The sequence below is a fragment of the Budorcas taxicolor genome, chromosome 4 (genome assembly GCF_023091745.1).
Source record: "Budorcas taxicolor isolate Tak-1 chromosome 4, Takin1.1, whole genome shotgun sequence".
NCBI lineage: Eukaryota > Metazoa > Chordata > Mammalia > Artiodactyla > Bovidae > Budorcas > Budorcas taxicolor.
In genome coordinates this window covers 32,659,170-32,678,077 of record NC_068913.1, presented here as the reverse complement: position 1 = coordinate 32,678,077, position 18,908 = coordinate 32,659,170, and the positions used below count along the sequence as shown (strand labels likewise).

The following is an 18,908-nucleotide window of genomic DNA, read 5'->3' as shown; positions in this document are numbered from 1 at the left end:
CAAAGCACAGCTGCTGCTCCTTACCTTGGACTAGGGGTATTTCCTTACCGCCACCGTTCCTGACCCCAGTACATGAACCGTGAACTCCCTGATGTTCAAGCTGGTTTCAGAAAAGGCAGAGGAACCAGAGATCAAATTGCCAACATCTGCTGGATCATGGAAAAAGCAAGAGAGTTCCAGAAAAACATCTATTTCTGCTTTATTGACTATGCCAAAGCCTTTGACTGTGTGGATCACAATAAACTGTGGAAAATTCTGAAAGAGATGGGCATACCAGACCACCTAACCTGCCTCTTGAGAAATCTGTATGCAGGTCAGGAAGCAACAGTTAGAACTGGACATGGAACAACAGACTGGTTCCAAATAGGAAAAGGAGTACGTCAAGGCTGTATATTGTCACCCTGCTTATTTAACTTATATGCAGAGTACATCATGAGAAACGCTGGACTGGAAGAAACACAAGCTGGAATCAAGATTGCCAGGAGAAATATCAATAACCTCAAGATATACAGATGACACCACCCTTATGGCAGAAAGTGAAGAGCTAAAAAGCCTCTTGATGAAAGTGAAAGAGGACAGTGAAAAAGTTGGCTTAAAGCTCAACATTCAGAAAACGAAGATCATGGCATCTGGTCCCATCACTTCATGGGAAATCGATGGGGGAAACAGTGGAAACAGTGTCAGACTTTATTTTGGGGGGCTCCGAAATCACTGCAGATGGTGACTGCAGCCATGAAATTAAAAGACGCTTACTCCTTGGAAGAAAAGTTATGACCAACCTAGATAGTATATTCAGAAGCAGAGACATTACTTTGCCGACTAAGGTCCATCTAGTCAAGGCTATGGTTTTTCCAGTAGTCATGTATGGATGTGAGAGTTGGACTGTGAAGAAGGCTGAGTGCCAAAGAATTGATGCTTTTGAACTGTGGTGTTGGAGAAGACTCTTGAGAGTCCCTTGGACTGCAAGGAGATCCAAGCAGTCCATTCTGAAGGAGATCAACTGTGGGATTTCTTTGGAAGGAATGATGCTAAAGCTGAAGCTCCAGTACTTTGGCCACCTCATGCGAAGAGTTGACTCATTGGAAAAGACTGTGATGCTGGGAGGGATTGGGGGCAGGAGGAGAAGGGGACGACAGAGGATGAGATGGCTGGATGGCATCACTGACTCGATGGACTTGAGTCTGAGTGAACTCCAGGAGTTGGTGATGGACAGGGAGGCCTGGCGTGCTGCGATTCATGGGGTTGCAAAGAGTCAGACACGACTGAGCGACTGAACTGAACTGAACTGAGTAAGTTTATTCATAGGTATTTTCTTCTTTTTATGTGATGGTACATGGGGTTGTTTATTCAATTTCTCTTTCTGATCTCTTGTTGTTATTATATAGAAATGTAATAGATTCTATGTATTAATGTTGTATCCTGCAGTTTTACCTAATTCATTGATGAACTCTGATGTTTTCTGTAGCATTGTTAGGATTTTCTATGCGTAATATCATATCATCTGGAAACAGTGACAGTTATACTTCTTCGTTTCTAATTTGGATTTTTTAAAATTTCTTCTCTGATTGCCAATGTTAGGACTTGCAAAACTATGTTGAATAAAAGTGGTGGGAGTGGACATTCTTGTTTTGTTTCTGATCTTGGAGGAAATGCTTTCAGCTTTTCAGCATTTAAAATGATGTTAGTTGTAGGTTCGTTATATATGTGGCCTTTATTATGTTGAGGTAGGTTCTTTCTATGCCCCCTTTCTGTGAAGTTTTTATAAATGGGTGTTGTATTTTGTCAAAAGCATGTTCTACATCTGTTGAGATGATCATATGATTTTTATTCAGCAATTTGTTAATGCAGAATATCACACTGATTGATTGGTGGATGTTGAAAAACCTGTGCATTCCTGGGGTAAGCCCTACTTGATCATGGTGCTTCATCCGTTTAATGTGTTGTTGAATTCGGTTTGCTAGTATTTTGTTGAGGAGTTACATCCATGATCATCGGTGATATTGGCCTGTAATTTTCTCTTATTGTGATATCTTTGGTTTTGGTGGGTGATAGAATGAGTTTGGGAGTGTTCCTTCCTCTGCAATTTTTTGGAATAGTTTTAGAAGGATAGGTGTCAACTCTCACCTAAATGAGTGTTTGATAGAATTTGCCTGTGAAACCATCAGGTTCTACATTTTTTTTGTTGAGTTTTTTTAATCACAGTTTCAATTTCAGTACTTGTGATAGATCTGTTCATATTTGCTATTTCTTCCTGGTTCAGTTTGGAGAGATGGAACCTTTCTAAGAATTTGTCCATTTCTTTTGGCATTGCATTGGCATATAGTTGCTTGTGTTAATCTGTTAGGAGTCTTTATGGTTTTGTGATGTCAGTTGTAACATCTCTTTTTTCATTCTAATCTTATTGATTTTAGCCTTCTCCCTTTATTCTTGATGAGTCTGGCTAAAGATTTCTTGATACTATGTTTTCAGAGAGTCAACTTTTAGTTTCATTGGTCTTTTCTATTGTTTTCTTCATCTCTATTTCATTTATTTCTGCTCTGATCTTAAAGACTTCTTTCTTTCCACTGACTTGGGACTTTGTTCCTTTTTCCTCTGGCTGCTCTAGGGTGTAAGGTCAGGTTGTTTATTTGAGGTCTCTCTTGCTTCCTGCGGTAAGATTGCATTGCTATAAACTTCCTTCTCAGGACGGCTTCTGTTGCATCCATAGGTTTTGGATTATGTTTTTGTTGTCCTTTGTCTCTAGGTGTTTTTTAAAAATTTCCTCTTTGATTTCTTCAGTGATCCATTGATTCTTTCTGCCTCCACAAATGTTTATGCTTTTGGTTTTTTTATTCTCTTAATTTCTAATCTTGTAGTATTGTGGTTGGAAAAGATGCTTAATGTGGTTTAAATTTTCTCAAGTTTGGCAAGACTTGTTTTGTGCCCCACCATGTGATCAGTCCTGGAGACTGTTCCAGGTGCACTTGAAAACAGTGTGTATTCTGCTGTTTGGAGATGGGATGCTCTATAAATATCAGTGAAGTCCATCTGGTCTTTTGTATCATTTAAGGCCTGTGTTTCCTTATTGGTTTTTCTGTATAGATGATTAGTCCACTGATGAGGACTAATAGTGAGGTGTTAAAAGTCCCTCACTGTTGTTGCGTTACTGTTGAATTCTCCTTTTATGGCTGTTAGTATTTGTTTTGTATATTGAAGTGCTCTTATCTTGCTGCTGCTGCTGCTGAGTCGCTTCAGTCGTGTCTGACTCTGTGTGACCCCATAGATGGCAGCCCACCAGGCTCCCCCGTCCCTGGGAGTCTCCAGGCAAGAACCCTGGAGTGGGGTGCCGTTGCCTTCTCCAGTGCTCTTATCTTGGGTGCATGTATATTTACAAGTGTTGTACCTTCTTGGATTGATCCTTTGATCATATGTAATGTCCTTCCTCATGTCTTGTAACAGTCCATATTTTAAAGTCTGTTTTGTCTGATCAGAGTATTGCCACTCCAGCTTCATTTTGATTTCCATGTGCATGGGATATCTGTTTCCATCCCCTTTCTTTTAAGTCTGTGTGTGTCCCTAGGTCTGAAGTGAGTCTTGTAGACAGCAAATGTACAGCCTTGTGTGTTTGTATCCATTCAACCAGTCTGTGTCTTTTGGTTGGAGCATTTAAACCATTTAATTGAAGGTAAGTATCGATATGTATGTTCCTATTGCCCTTTCCTTGTTTTGGGGTTGTGTTTGAGCCATTTTCCCCTTGGCAGGAGGTGTGACCAGTGTTGTGGTGACCAGGCCTGAACTGGCCTCCCCTTTGCTGTGGTTGTCACTGCCCTGTCAGAGGTGGGTCTGCTCCCTAGATGTTGGAGTGGAACTCCCCAGATCTGTTTCTTGTCTGTTTCTGATCCTCAGTGTGAGGTAGGCAAGATTGGAGCATGCCAACTGGAAGGAAAGCTACCGAGTATCCCTCCTCTGGAACTGTTTACCTGTTGTATGAGCTTTCGATTACACTGTTGCTGGCCCTGCTCTCAGCCCCACCTTAACTATGGGCAATTACAGAATTGGCCCTGGTGTCTTTCAGACGTTGTTTTCACTAGGCCACCAGCACAGATCCGCTGAAGTCAGGTTCCTGGATTTGGAACAGTGATCACAGATCTGGACCCACTGTGGGCTCTGTGAGAGCAGCTCAGACTCGGGTCTGGCTCAGCCCCCACGTGTACATGCCTGTGAAGTCTACAGCTGTGAAAGCTAGCATCTTCTTGGCTATGGGAGCATTTATTGTCCTTTTAGAAAATGTTCTGTAGGTGCTGAGTTTATGAAGCCAGTTGCAGGTCACCCAATTATGGGGTATCAGTTTGTGATTTGCATAGCTAGTTACATGGGGGTCTTTTTTGTCATTTTAGGTACCTGAGGTCTCTGCTGGCGTTCAGCCGGTGTTCTGTGAGAATTGTTCCATTTGTAGATGTGTGCTTGGTGCCTTGTGTGGAGAGGTGAACTCCACGTCCTTCTACTCCCCCACCATCTTGAGTCCTGATGTTTTTTCCTCGATATTTTTGCCTTTTCCGAAATGTTACTTAGGTGTGTTCAGACAATGTGCAGTCTTTTTCACTTGGCAGAGTAAGGAGATTTACTCGTGGTGGTGTTGTGTTTATCACTAATTTATTATTATTTTTTTTTGCTGAGTTAAGTCCTGTGGTGTGGTTGTTTCACGGTTTGTTTATCCACTCTCTAGTTGACTTGGATTGTTTGTTGGTTTGAGAATAAAACTGCTAACTGTAAGTTTTGTGTGAACATAACTTTCGTTTTACTTGGGTGACACCTAGGAGCAGGGTTGTGGGATCATGTGCTGAGTGTATATTTAACTTTATAAGAAACTTCCAAATGGTTTTCCAAAGTGGCCATGTGATTTTGCATTTCTGCCAACAGTTCATGAAAGTGCCAGTTGCCCCACATCCTTGTTAGCCCTTGGTATTGTCAGGTTTTCAAAGCTAAGGTTTTTCCAGTGGTCATGTGTGGATGTGAGAGTTGGACCATTAAGAAAGCTGAGCGCCCAAGAATTGATGCTTTTGAACTGTGGTGTTGGAGTAGACTCTTGAGAATCCCTTGGACTGCAAGGAGATCCAACCAGTCCATCCAAAGGAGATCAGTCCTGGGTGTTCACTGGAAGAACTGATGCTGAAGCTGAAACTCCAATACTTTGGCCACCTGATGTGAAGAGCTGACTCATTTGAAAAGACTCGGATGTTGGAAAGATTGAGGGCAGGAGGAGAAGAAAACAACAGGTTGAGGTGGTTGGGTGGCATCACCGACTGGATGGACATGAGTTTGAGCAAGCTCCAGGAGTTAGAGATGGACAGGGAAGCCTGGCATGTTGCAGTCCATGGGATCGCAAAGAGTCAGACATGACTGACTGAACTGAACTGAATTTCTGATAGGTAGATAGTTATATCTCACTGTAGTTTTAATTTGCATTTTTGTAATGACTGTGGATGTCTTTTCTTGTGCTTATCTGCCATCCATTTATCTTTGGTGAAATGTCTGCTCACCTCTTTTGTGTGTTTTTAAATTGGGTTATTTGTTTATATTGTTAAGTTCTTGAGAGTTCTATATATATTCTGAGTATAGGTCCTTTATCAGATGAATGATTTGCAGGCATTTTCTCCTGTTGGCTTTTCATTCCCTTTAGAGTGTTTATTGAAGAGGAGACACTCTTAATTTAAATTGTCTAGTTTATACATTTAGAAAATCTGTATTGTACTTGGTGTGTTATCTAAGAACCCAAGGTCACAATGATTTCTCCTTTGTGAAACAGTAGAAGTGTTACTGTTTTAGTTGTTATTTGTAGGTCTGATCCACATTGAGTCGTGTAAATAGTGCATAGCATGTACACTTCTTATGAACAAACTGATTTAATCATAAGAGATTTAAGGAAATGGCATTGTTTATGGAGCAGTGATATGAAACGGCACCCTTTGTGGAGGCTTGAAGGAATGCTTTCCTCTGTGTAAAGGCTCTCCTTACACAGATGCAAGATAGTAGACCCTACAAATTCTGCTGTCCTTGCTATCAAAATTACTTTCAGAACAGTTTTTCAGAATAAGACTGTAGTAGCACACACACACATTTCTTTTGTACTGCTCCTTAGGGCTTAAAATGAATCTTGTTTCCAGGTGAAATACATACTAGTGTTCCCAGAAAAAGAAACAGTTCCTGACGCTTCATAAAAATTAGGTCTCCAGTAAATTGGCTTTAAAGAGAATCTCAGTTTCTTTTCCTTCAAAAACTAATAGATGATAAATATGTTTCTCCTGACTGGGTGGTGTTTTTTGGTGTTTTAATCCAGAAAGAATAAATTTAAATATCCTTGAGATGCAGAAAAGTCTTGATTTAGAAAATGTTACCCCATCTTAAAATTTCTTTATTTCTATGAATTTGTTGATGCTGCTTATCAGTTACTCATATTTATCGAGGACCTCTGAGTATGCATAACTCTATTCTTGCTGCTGGGGTGGGGCAGGGTGAGAAAGACAGATGCCAGCAAGATCCAGAGTGTGCCATGAGGATTACCTGCCTGTAGGAAGGAGGTTAAAATTCATACAAGAGTAGCTGTTGTGAAATAGGAAAAGTCACATCCCTTAAGGCTGGAACAGAAAATGAACTGGACCTTTTATACTCAAAGCATGTTCTGCAGACCAGAGCATGGGAGCTTGTTAGAGATGCAGAATACCAGGCCTCTGGTGTGCTTTTTGTTGTTGTTGTTGTTTCTATTTTACTGAGGTTTAATTGACCTATAACAGTGTTACTTTCAAGGGGTGCAGTGCAATGATTCAGTATTTATAAGAGTTTACAATATTCCACTGTGTGTGTTTATGACATCTTGTTTATTCCACTGTGTGTGTTTATGACGTCTTGTTTATCCATCTGTTGATGGACACTTGGATTGCCTTTGCTTTGTAGCTTTTGAGAATAGTACTACTGTGAACAAGGAAAGGGTCATTTTTCTCTACAATATTTTTACATTAGTTTTTGGCTGCACGGGGTCTTCGCTGTTGCACACAGGCTTTCTCCAATTGTGATGAGCAGGGACTTCTCTCCAGTTGGGGTCTGTGAGCTTCTCATTGCAGTGGCTTCTCTTGCTCTGGAGCGTTGACTCTAGGGTGTACAGGCGTAGCTGCTCCTCGACATGTGGGATCTTCCTGGACCAGAGACGGAACCTGTGTTTCCTGCATTGGTAGGTGGACTCTTAACTGCTGGGCCACCAAGGAAGTCCCAGGAGAGGGCTATTTTTAATTTAAAGTTTTTCTTTTAATTTTCTTAACACTGTGGTGTCCAGTACTTCCACTGCCAGGCACTAGTTAGAGAGATTGTCAGTAACATTTGAAATTTTGACTTTTAAAATGTCCTTGGCTTTCCGCAAAGCACCATGAGTTCTGCCACGTGCCTTCCCTGAATGAGTTTAGATCCAGCCTGTAAATCTTGGGTCCTTAGAATTGGAAGCTGACACTTTATACCTGAGAGATTTCTCACCAAGACTAAAGATTCCTCAGTTCTCTGGGGAGGTTGAAGGTTGCGCATACTGGAGCCCCACGACTTGGTGGCTTTGCTCTGCTGGGGTGCGGGAGTGACCATCCTTCCTGGACTTGAGTCAGCACTGTGCCGCGCAGCCTTTCCCTGAGCTGCTGGTCATTTCCCGCCTGCTTGGTTCCAAAGCCTGTTGAGTTTGAGTTCTTTGTTCCCAGAGATGAGCCCCAAGGTAGTTTGCAAGGCAAGTGAGTGAAGTCTGCAAGTCGTTTCTGAAGAGGTGCAGTGAACGGGACTACTTTGTATGTAGGTGCTCAGAAATTCTGGGAGAAAGTTTCTAATTCCTCTTGGATAAAAAGGTGGCAGCTTGCATCTTTTGACCCCGTGCACCTTTCCTAGGAAACACACGTTCCCTGGGGAAATGCCTACAAGATCAGATGTTTGCGAGGATTTATTGATGACCTGCTTTAGGCCAGGCCCATGTCAGGCGCTGAGAACTCCATCCTAGTGTCTTTGTTCCCGTCACAGAATTGAATCTAGGGGCCCCCAGTTGACCTTTGAGGATACATTGTTATCTCAACAGGGACAGAGTGAACAGATACATACAGTGTATATGAAAGGAAAGGGAAAAAATGGCTGTTTTTTAAAAATTTTGTTGTTTAATCGCTCAGTTATGTTTGACTCTCTGCCACCCCATGGACTGTAGCCCTCCAGGGTCCTCCATCCATAGGAATTCTCCAAGCAGGAATACTGGAGTGAGTTGCCATTCCCTTCTCCAGGGGATCTTTCCAACCCAGGGATCGAACCATGGTCTCCTGCATTGGCAGGTGGATTCTCTACCATCTGAACCGTAAATACGCAGAATAGCATCTTTTGTTACTCTTTGCAGCTGAGACTTCTGAGGCTCGGAGTCACACAACCTATTCCAGGTCACAGAGCTATGAATATAAGTCTCTTCACTTTTGAAAAGAATTTTGCTTCCTTTCTGGTTGGCTAGACTGCATTTATCCTAATATGATGCAAGATCGACTACTGTAAGTATAACACACTAGTTGGGAATATGTAATGTTGTCAGTTTTTTGCTTTTATATTTTTGGTAAGTTTTGATGTGTCTTTTGATTGGCATGGTAATCAGGTGGAACAGAAGCTTTGGGGAAAGGTCTGTGTGCTCTGTCCAGGGTACATAATAGCTGATGAATGGCTCACTGCCGAGTGGAACGGGGGAGTGACAAATCCTGGGGCCTGCAGTGCTGACCTGTGTAGCTGGTCTCACATTAGAGGCATGTCCCTGAGAATCCTCCTTCATCAGCTCCTTTGGGTCCCTCACATGTGATCCTTGCTGCCTTGGTTGCCTCTGTTAGTTTGTTGCACTGAAGACACTTGGATATTTTACAGACTTGTGTTAAATCCCGGGGCTTATGACTGTCTGAAATGCTTCTCTTAATGCCTTTTGAAGTTGGGGAGCAAGAAACGAAGAGCCCTGCATGCCCCAAGAGTGTGTAGTGCTCTGCTCTTTAGAAAGTGTGTTCTTTGCTTCTGGCCCTCATGGGTAATCACAGCCTTGCTCTGGGCACCCCTGGAGCAGATGCAGGAGGAGGAGCAAGGCAGACACAGCCCACCGCAGTGGCGGCTGTGACGGTGGCCCTGGGCTAGTGCGATTGACTGTGGATGCAGTTTGTTTATATCAGCAGCATCTCCACTCCTTATACGTGTCTCCCGTAAGCCATTCATTGGGTGCTCCTTCTTCTTAACTCTTTATGTCAAAGCAGGCTTCTGGGCCAGCAGGGTTTTTTGATTCATAGAATGATGATAAGTCAAAAAGTGCCACTTAAGGGACTGAACTCAATGGCTGTTATGTAAAGCCTAACATACTTCCGTAAGTACCATCTGTGTTTCTCTGCTGAGAGTATTTTCTTGGTTGTTTTGGTTCTGATGACTAAACAACAGTAAAACATGTCTTTGAGAAGACAAAGGAGCTAAACACTGTTAAGTTCACCTTCTTACAAGGAGGAGGAGTTTTAATTGTTCTCCCAAGAATCGTCTCAGATGTAGGCTCTCTCTTTTTTTAGGAGCATCTTAGCATAAATATTAACAGCATTTTTCCTATTGTTCGTGGAACTCTAATTCTGTAAGTGTCTGTCTCTTGAAGTGATTTCATTAGATGGTTTGTAATTAACTGTCTGACATCATTAATCTTGTATTCGGAGTCTGGATTTGTGTTCTCTGGAAGCCAAGTGTTAAACTTCCTTTGGTTGAACCATTGGCCGTCTAATCATTGTTACACAGGAGGCATTAAAATCATGATAAAAAGGAGCAGTTAGGGATTAGTGATCTCTCAGATGAACCTGACTGTTAAATTAATTCAACGCACAGAAAAAAAGGATCCAAAGAATTCGGGAAACTTTCGAATACACAGGTCTGTGTATGTTTTACACGTCTGCTTATGCTAGTGCAGCTGTTATTGAAAGGGCGGTGTGGGGGAACCCTGAAACCTTCTCAGGGTTCCATGAGGACAGAGTTATCGTCATAATAATATTAAGACACTTTTTGCCTCTTTTTTGCTGTGTCAATATTTGCACTAATGGTGCAAAAGCAAAGGCGGGGAAAACTGCTTGTCCTTAGCACGAATGAAGGCAGCGACTTCAAACTGTACTAGTTAATGGCCATCTCTTTCTTCATCTCCATGCCACCAATGTTAAACCGTGTTTCCCGTAAGCATGTCTTCTTGTAGCAGTAAAGATTATTTTATTAAAACCTCGACCCTGAGGGCGGGCATCTCTCTTATGTAACGCATGATGACATGTGAGGCATGCATGAAGTACCTTTCATGCCCAAGTACAGCCGTGGTCCGGTTATCTCAGGGAAGAGACCTGGGAGCTAGCAGGACTGTCCTGAGGATAGCAAGCGTTCCAAAGAAGTCTTGAGCTTGAATGATTGCTGTTGTCAGTGGTGTTGGTAGCTGTGTTGGTGGGATGTCTGAAACTGTTGTGTGTGTCTTGTGGATAGAGCAAGTGGGTAGGTCTATGAGAAGTACCGGGAATTGGGGTTTTCACTGTGGGGAGGGAGATACTACTGGGCTGAGGGAAATGAGCAAGAATCCTGTCATGCTGGGTATGAATTCAAGATGTCACATTGGACTTAGATGGAAGGTATTTATGACACCTTTGCTCTGTTCTGCCTTCCCTATTGGCTCCGTTGGTAAATAATCTGGGTGCAACACAGGAGACCTGGCTTCGATCTCTGGGTGGGGAAGATTCCCTTGGAGAAGGAAATGGCAACCCACTCGAGTATTCTTACCTGGGAAATCCCATGGACAGAGGAGCCTGAGCCTGGTGGACTTATAGTCCATGGGGCCAAAAAGAGTCAGACACCACTGAGCGACTAAACCACCACCACCTTGCTCTGTCCAGTCAAAGCAATGATACTCCACTAGCAAAGAGCACACCTAAGTCTCAGAGCTTAATTTCTAAATGCCCGGGCTCCTTGGAGAAATGGCTGATTGAAGGTCTGAGGCAAGTACAAGGCTAGCTTGGCATGCTTGTTGTGTCAGAGAGCAAGGAGGTGCTCAGAGTCTATTAGGGTTGTGTCAAAATGACACAGAGTTTGGCTTGAAGGAGCTGCTCATGGCTGAATTTGGGACAATTCGAGCATGAGAAAGAATGATGAAACAGTAATGAGTAATAATTACACACTGACTTTAAAAAAGTCCACGAAACTACCTGGGAGGGAGGCAGAGAGGGACAGACCGGAAGAGAGAGAATATTACATTGCAGGAGAATGCCACCTAATATATGAAAGAGGAATAGTATTAATATTTGAGAATCATTGTGTAACCCCTGAAGTGGTAATTGATTCAGGTGAAAGTTAACAACTGATACTGAAACTGCTCTCAGGGAGAATGGATAGTCACAGAGTGTCAAATGTCACCCTAGTTATTACTTATTAAGTACCAAGGGCTGTAAAGACGCTTATGCTAAGAAGAAATCTGGCAGACCCCACTTTAACTTGGTGATAAGCAGCATCAGCACCAAAGACAAAACCAGGTGTCATGGGCTACCTGCAGAGCACAGCACTGCCCACAAAGTAGTCTGGCCCCAAAGAAGCATCTTGAGTCTGACTGACTCCTCCTCATTGGAGAAGGCAGTGGCAACCCACTCCAGTGTTCTTGCCTGGAGAATCCCAGGGACGGGGGAGCCTGGTGGGCTGCCGTCCGACTGAGCAACTTCACTTTCACTTTTCACTTTCATGCATTGGAGAAGGAAATGGCAACCCACCCAGTGTTCTTGCCTGGAGAATCCCAGGGACAGCGGAGCCTGCTGGGCTGCCGTCCATGGGGTCGCACAGAGTGGGACACGACTGAGGCGATTAGCAGCAGCAGCAGCAGCAGCAGCAGCTTGACGTTTTGCACCTCTTAATACAAGGCATTGAGAAACACATGTCCTCTGTATAGAATTGGCGCCAGTAATATTTAACTTGAATCTATCAGAAAACAATCAGATAAGCTCAGAATGTGTGATATTCTACAAAGCAGTTTTCTTGGGTTGTTTAAAAAACGTCCGTGTTACGAAAAGCAACAAAAAATAGTGTCATAAGAGTACCGTCAAATGCAATGAGTGATCCTTGCTTGAGTGGATCCCTTTTGCCCTTAAAAAGTTATGAAAGATATAACTGAAAATCATAAACTATATTATTGAATAAGTATTATTTTGGGTAAGATTATGATTGTGTGATTCTGTAGGAGAAAGCCCTTATTCTTGGGAGATGTGTACTGAAGTATTTTAGGGTGAATTGTATGATGTCTGCAAATTACTTGAAACATATGTGAATTAGGTTGCCTCATTAAATCACTGTTTTCCTAGGTTGGAAACATTCAAATATCAGCAGATGCCTAAGGTTCAAGCTAATATTTGTTGAGAGAGAGAGAAAAAAAAAGCAAGTGGGGATTCTAGGTGAAGCATATACAAATGTTTGTACTATTCTTTGACCTTTCTGTGCATTTGAACTTTTTCAACATATCTGGGAACAAAGAGGTAGTCAACATATAAAAAGGTAGTCAACATATAAAAATGAACTCTCAGCAAATACATGTTTGTTAGATTAAGTGTGCTGACAACATTCTCTCTGGGAATAATTGCCTGTAATAGTGTTTAATAGAATTAATTCTCAACTACCTAAATTGATTCAGAATATAGAAAAGAAATTTTTATTTCATTGTATAAGCTTTCATATGACAAAGAAAAGAAAAAATAAATAGCTATAGGTGGAAACTAAGAAAAGAGGAGCTTAGTGATAGGGAATATTATTTTTTTACATGGATGACATTTAAAGACAAATCCACTGTAGGGAAGAATGTTCTTATTTTTTGTCTAGAGAAAAATGCCTTTTATCTAAATACGTATGGCCTTGACATTCCATGTAAGATGGGATATAGCTCTAGAATTTGAAGAGAAAAACTCTTCTTCTTTTCTACCCCTTCCCTGGTTGCCACGAGGTGTCAGTTGAGGCACATTTTGCTCATGGTTATTGGGGTCTTATGAACAGCCATGGCCGATGGATGAAGTCATGGGATGGTAATTCCTGCTCCTGTAGAAAATTTCCCTAAGTGATGATAGCAGTCCCTGATTTTGTTCTCCTTCTTTTTCCAATTCAAAACAGATCCCTAAGGAAGTGGCTGACATCTTTAACGCCCCCAGTGATGATGAAGAGTTTGTTGGTTTCCGAGATGATGTTCCCATGGAAACCCTCTCATCCGAGGAGAGCTGTGATAGTTTTGACTCACTGGAGTCAGGGAAGCAGGTATGGGTGCCTCCTTCCAAGGCATGTATTTGTCTGGAAGCCTGGATCTTGGTTTGGATATTGTTTTATATGAACATGGTCTGCAGTTGGTGGTATCAGTTAATTGTTGAGCATCCTATTTTATCATTAGTCCCTTCACGTTTCAAGAATCTGGTGAGGGTGCCTCGCTCAACTTTGCTGGTTCAGTCCTTCCTATGTCCAAGGTTCTTTCTCCCCAGTGAACGCCCTCACACGATCAGATCCACTGTTTGCCCCCTTGGGACCGCAGCCTTTGGTGAGGCCGTGCTGGGAGTGCCTCCACCCCGCTGGTGGGGGCAGGCAGGTCCCATGGGAGTGTGTGGTGCCCGTGCGCCTCGGTGCCCCTGTGCCTCGGTGCCCCTGCGATGTGGCTCCATCTGCACCTCTCTCCTGGAATTGCTGGCAGAAGCACAATTCTTCATTAATTCCTTTGATCTGTGGTTGGCACAGATTACAGTTCTCAGAGAGGTAGATTCCTGAAGGTTTGTGTTGTGACAGTAATTGAGTGTGGCCGCAGTATGCAGCCTTGTGCGGCGTTTTCTTCTGAGTTCATAACGGCACTCAGAATTCCTCCTTCTCCCTCGACCACGGCCTCTCCTCACAGGCAGTGAGTTAAATCCACCCAGCTTCTACGGGGCGCAAGTGGAGGGGGCAGCTAATTATGCAGTGAAGCCCCGTGTCGTGGCCGTTTGTGGGGCCCTCAGCTTACTTGATGCCTCTGCAGCGCGTGGCCCCCTCAGCACCTGCTTCCGCTGCCCTGGGTCTCTCTGCTACACCTTCTGTTCTTGGTGGGCCTCCCTTCCACTTCCTGCCCCCGCATGTGGCTCTTCTCCACAGTTTCGTCCTCAGACCTTCCACTTCGGCCTGGTCTCAGCCGTTGCCTCCTGTTGTTCACGGCGTGGCTTTTCTCTCCAGCCCCAGATGCACTTCTGATAGCCGCTAGGATCCATCTTCATTGTTCAAGGGAGATAGGAAACTTACCATTTCCCGCTGCCTGGTGGTCTGTCTGCGGCGCTTTTATCTTTTACCTCTGTCTTTGGAGCTCTTGGCCCGTCCCGCTGCTCGCCCATCTTGTCAGGATGTTGAGCGCCTTCCACGCTCCTCACCTCCTCCCTCCCCTGCCCTCCTCTCTTCAGCCGTCGTGGTCCTCATGGTCCTTCAGCTGAGCTCTGGTCACCGTGCTCCCTCGTTCAGAACTCGCCAGTCCCTCCGTTTGAGGGCGCTCAGGCAGTGAGGGCGGCCTGCTGGGTCCACCCCCGCGCCCGGAGCAGCGGGGGCCACGTGGACGGTGCGAGCGTGAGGGTGGTGGGCAGCGGGCATCAAGGAACAGAGCGGCAGCTCCTGCTTCAGTCACGCCTGCCCCAGGGCTCCCCAGCCCACCCTCTCCTCGTGCCTTCTGTGGCCCAGGACGACATGCTTTCATGTCAAGTACACTGAATTCGTGTGCCTCCCTGGGAACGTGCAGGTACTGTTCAGTTTCACAGGTGATGAAGCTGAAGCGTGGGGAGGTGAGAGATGGACAAGTCCCCACATCTGGGAAGTGACTGGGCTACGATGTCTCCTGTCTCAGAGCCCCACTTCTCAGCCCTGGGGCTTCCCCATCTCCCACCCGCGGGCTCAGCTGCGGTAGCCGCCCCTCCGCACGCCCCTCCGCACGCACCCTCCTACCCCCTGTGCGCTCCCCTGGCTCCTCATCCTGCCTCCGCGCTCCCAGCGCTTTTCTAGCCTCGACCCCAGTTCAGATCCAGGTCAGACGCTGCTGCCTCTGTGAAGTCTCAGTGGATTTTCTTACTTTCTCTGCACCGTGGTGCTGTGTCTCCCTTACAATGCTGATCCTCGCTATGGTGACCTGGGGACTTGTCCAGCTCCCTTACCAAGTGGTAAGCTCCTTGATGGAAGAGGCTCACATTTGAACCGTCTTTCCAGCTTCCCTAGATCAGATCCTTTTCCTCTGGTTTCCTGCATGCAGCGCCCAGGGACAAAGGATCCTGGTCTTCATGCTCTATGTCTGACCGGCTCAGCTGCCATCAGTTTCCAGCCTGTTACTTCCTGTTCCGTGAGCTTCAGAGGAGGAAAACATCACCGTTCTGTTAGCTCCTCTTCTGATCTGTCATTTGCTTACATTTTGTTCATGGTAGATACAGGTCAGCCAGGCCCATAACATATTGCCTGCTACTGATTTTTAAAGATAACAGCCAGTTTTCGGAGAGCAGAGAGCTGTGTAAAGGTTGTAACCAGCAACACAGGAGGCCATGTGGAGTGGATGTTTGCTTTGTACAAACCCTCACTGAAGACAGGTTTCACACCCTGGGAAAGCAGGAGCCTTGGTTTAGGACTGCAGCCGAGCTGGTTTTCTCCCTCAGAACTGGCCACCTAAGTCCTGACCTCGCCCTGGCTGAGGTCAGCACAGAAGGAGCCAGAGGACTGGGTGGGAACTGCTGTCCCCAGGCGTGACCGCTTGGGACGTTTGATAGGCAGTGAAGGCGCGCAGGGCCCCGTAGCCCACGGGAGCCTGTGCAGCAGCCCCGGGCCCTTGGGCCAGGTGTTTCCTGCCCTCGGAGGTGGTGGGTTTCCTTGGGAGCCCGCCACAAGCACCGTTCTTCCTTCATGATAAACCCTGGCCTGTGGTTCCCTGCCCCCACCGCACGGGCTCCCGATCCCATCCGTTCTAACCCCCAGAGAGAAGCCACGTGAGCTTGCACACAGTCCATGCAGCAAGTTCTGATGCTGGTCTCCCCGAAACACAATTTGAATTTCACTTTAAAGAAACTTCTTTTTTGTGGTGATTTTTTTTTTTTAAGCAGCTGCACCACAGCTATCAACAAAGGAACAAAATAATTTAGCTCAGCACACTCACTCCAATTACCCATAATAATTCATAGGAGACATTTTTAAGCTTAAAAAAAATGCTGGATATAGGCATTTCTTTCTCTGTCCCCCTGGAAGTTTTTCTCACTCATCTATTATGTCTATTTTTCTCCAGAGATTATCTGAGCTCGGATAAGTATGTAATTAAAGCCAGGGGGAAGGCGGCGGGGGGAGAGATTCTCCAGCCGAGTGGTGTGACGGGGGGTCGCTGCTATACTGGCTGTGGGGGAGCGGCGCTAGCGGCAGCTGGGGACGCGGGCTCCAGGCTTGGCTGCCCGCTTGGAGGAGGCTGGTTTGTGGGCCCCCATTCTGTCCCGAAATTCATTCTTTCCCCCTCCTTTCTTTCAAGTTTGCCACTTACTTCTGTGAGTTCAAAAGATAGAAGTTAAATGTCCTTCCTGAGCCAGCCGTGTGCCGTCTCTGCTGGGGCTCACTTGCTGCCTGGGGGTGGCGGCGCCTCTTGGCTCCCATGAGAGAGACGGGGCCTTCCGGGGGTGGCAGGGCTGGCACTCTCCTGTCGGTCCCCTGTGGCAGTGGGCGATGGAGCCACTGTGCCCGCTCATCGGTGGGTGGGGAGGGCTGTGGAAGCCCGTCCCTGCAGGGAAGCCTGCTCTGTGTGAAGGGCCGTCTCCCCTCGGACGAGCCGAAGGGTCCTGTTAGACAGGAAAGCCAGTGTGTGGGGAAGCTGGGTTTTCTCCTGTCATCTTCTCTTGTATGTTTCCCGTTCTGTGTGAAAGTGGACGTTTCTGATGGCCCGTGCTGGAGGGAAAAACTGAATTCATCCATCCTTCCTGGTCACCCAGCTGACACGGGCTGTGGCCATTCTGATTTTTGGAAATTGTTCAATTGGTGGGTCTAAATTTTATGTGTGTGTGTGTTGATTGTGTTAAAATATACATAAGATTTACCACGTAACCATTTTTAAGTGCAGGTGAGTTTCCAGTGTCCTGCCTGCAAGACACTTGAGCGGCCCTGAGTACCTTCGCAGTGTCTCGCGGCCTCCGCCATGGTCTGTTTCCGGAATGTTTTCATCATCTCAGGCAGAAACTCTGTACCCATTCAACAGTCACTCCCGTTGCCTCCGGCCTCTGTTTTTCCTTTTTTCCATGACACGTATGTATGTTTTCAATTTAGCAGGATGTGCGTTTCCATTCCAAATACTTCACAGAAGAGCTCAGAAGAATTTTTATAGAGGACACTGACTCAGAGATGGAAGATTTTGAAGGATTTACGCAGACTGATCTCAATGTTAATAGTAACCCAGAGGTAATGGGAATAATTACCCACGTGAGGGAGTGTGGGTGGTAGTATTTTTAGTTCTGTTTCTGAATTGTACTGTTACTTGTAAGAAGTCTCTTCACACATGAAAAGGTTTTATTTTTTCTTACATGTTCATCTTCTAAGCCAGTTAGCAAAATGTAAAAATTGGCTATTCCAGGGTGAATTCTTGGTCCAGTGATCCATTTTACTCTTAGGGAAAATCTAGTTATCTTTCCCAGGTACTTTTGGAGTTTGGGGGGAGTGTGTGTCTCAGGTGTCCCTTACTGTCCTTATCGGAGAATTTAGTTCAGATGTTTTGCACCTCTTCTCTCTGAAAAGAGGAGGGTCTGTCTGAGAGTAACAGGTTCCTGAAAGTCATTTCTTGTTGTGCAGTAAGTAATGTTCTTTGGTTTGGAGTTACTTTGGCAGAAATTTAGCTGTGGTACAAACATGAGAGTTCTCTCTGTGCATTCTTGATTTGGATCACGCTGTGGTTTTTACTGATACAGATACCCTGGGCCTGCCTGATTCCGAAGGGAACCCCTCAGCACTTGGCCATCCAGAGACTTGCTGGCTGATCTCTTCCTCTTATTCCCTATGTTCAGGCCAGTTTGCTGCCAACCAGAATTTGAATGTCAGGGTAATTTTGAAGAATGGCCTTTGGATTTTTAAGGCATAAGAGTGTTTTTTCCTAACAGAAAAGTAGCATACATTTAGCTAAAAAAATCTACACACCACTTCCTTCTGTGGTATCAAGGTCAAGGAGAGGGAGGTTAAGGCTTGTCATGTTACGGAGTTCCCAGGGAACCACTCCCGTGTGGAACCTGTGAAGATGGTCAGATACGCTGTGATCAGGAGGGTGGTTTTGTCCTTTGTCTTTTCCTGGCCGGGGCCCTTATGGCCTGAAAGCCCTAATGGTAGGCTGCCTTGCTTGACGGTGGTTTTCTTCTGTGAATAGCGACACAGGGTGGTGCCAGCCTGTAGGCCCCAGCCCCCTGCCCCATGGCTTTCTTTACAGAAGTTATGTGTTCTGGCCGGCAAGTCTGCAGTTCCCCGCCAGCAAGACACTGAGGTCCTTCCAGATCTTAAACACGTCGTAAGAGTAGATGATGATCTTCTGGTCTTTAGCTAATTAACGTCGGGGTGTTCAAAGAAGTTGTTTCCAGCATGGGAAAGCGAATTAGCCCCAAAGTCCATTTTTTGTCTCTCCCCTCTCCAGAATCTATACATCTGGGGAATGAATTGTGACAGTTCACGTTGACTCTGATAAAACTCACAGCTCAGGGCAGGTCCACCTGCATATTTTAAAATTCAGTGAGAAAACAAGCATTGTTGCCTCCCTTCCCAGCCTCCTTCCCACCCTGGTAAGGAGTGGTGAGACCACCTTTTTATGAGACCACCTTTTGAGGGTATGACTCTGCGTCAGTGTCTAGGGGTCAGCTGGCCACACGCGACCCCTCCACAGCTATGGC

At 45.2% G+C, this 18,908-nt stretch overlaps 1 protein-coding gene across 1 annotated transcript in view; it reads left to right on the top strand.

Moving 5' to 3' along the window:
• CDCA7L (cell division cycle associated 7 like) overlaps positions 1-18,908 on the top strand; it is a 47,389-nt gene that overhangs the window by 20,154 nt on the left and 8,327 nt on the right. Inside the window, exons 2-3 of the mRNA XM_052639248.1 lie at positions 13,150-13,290; positions 17,311-17,442. Of these exons, the coding sequence (XP_052495208.1) occupies positions 13,150-13,290; positions 17,311-17,442 (273 nt within the window). The remainder of the gene's footprint in view (positions 1-13,149; positions 13,291-17,310; positions 17,443-18,908) is intronic.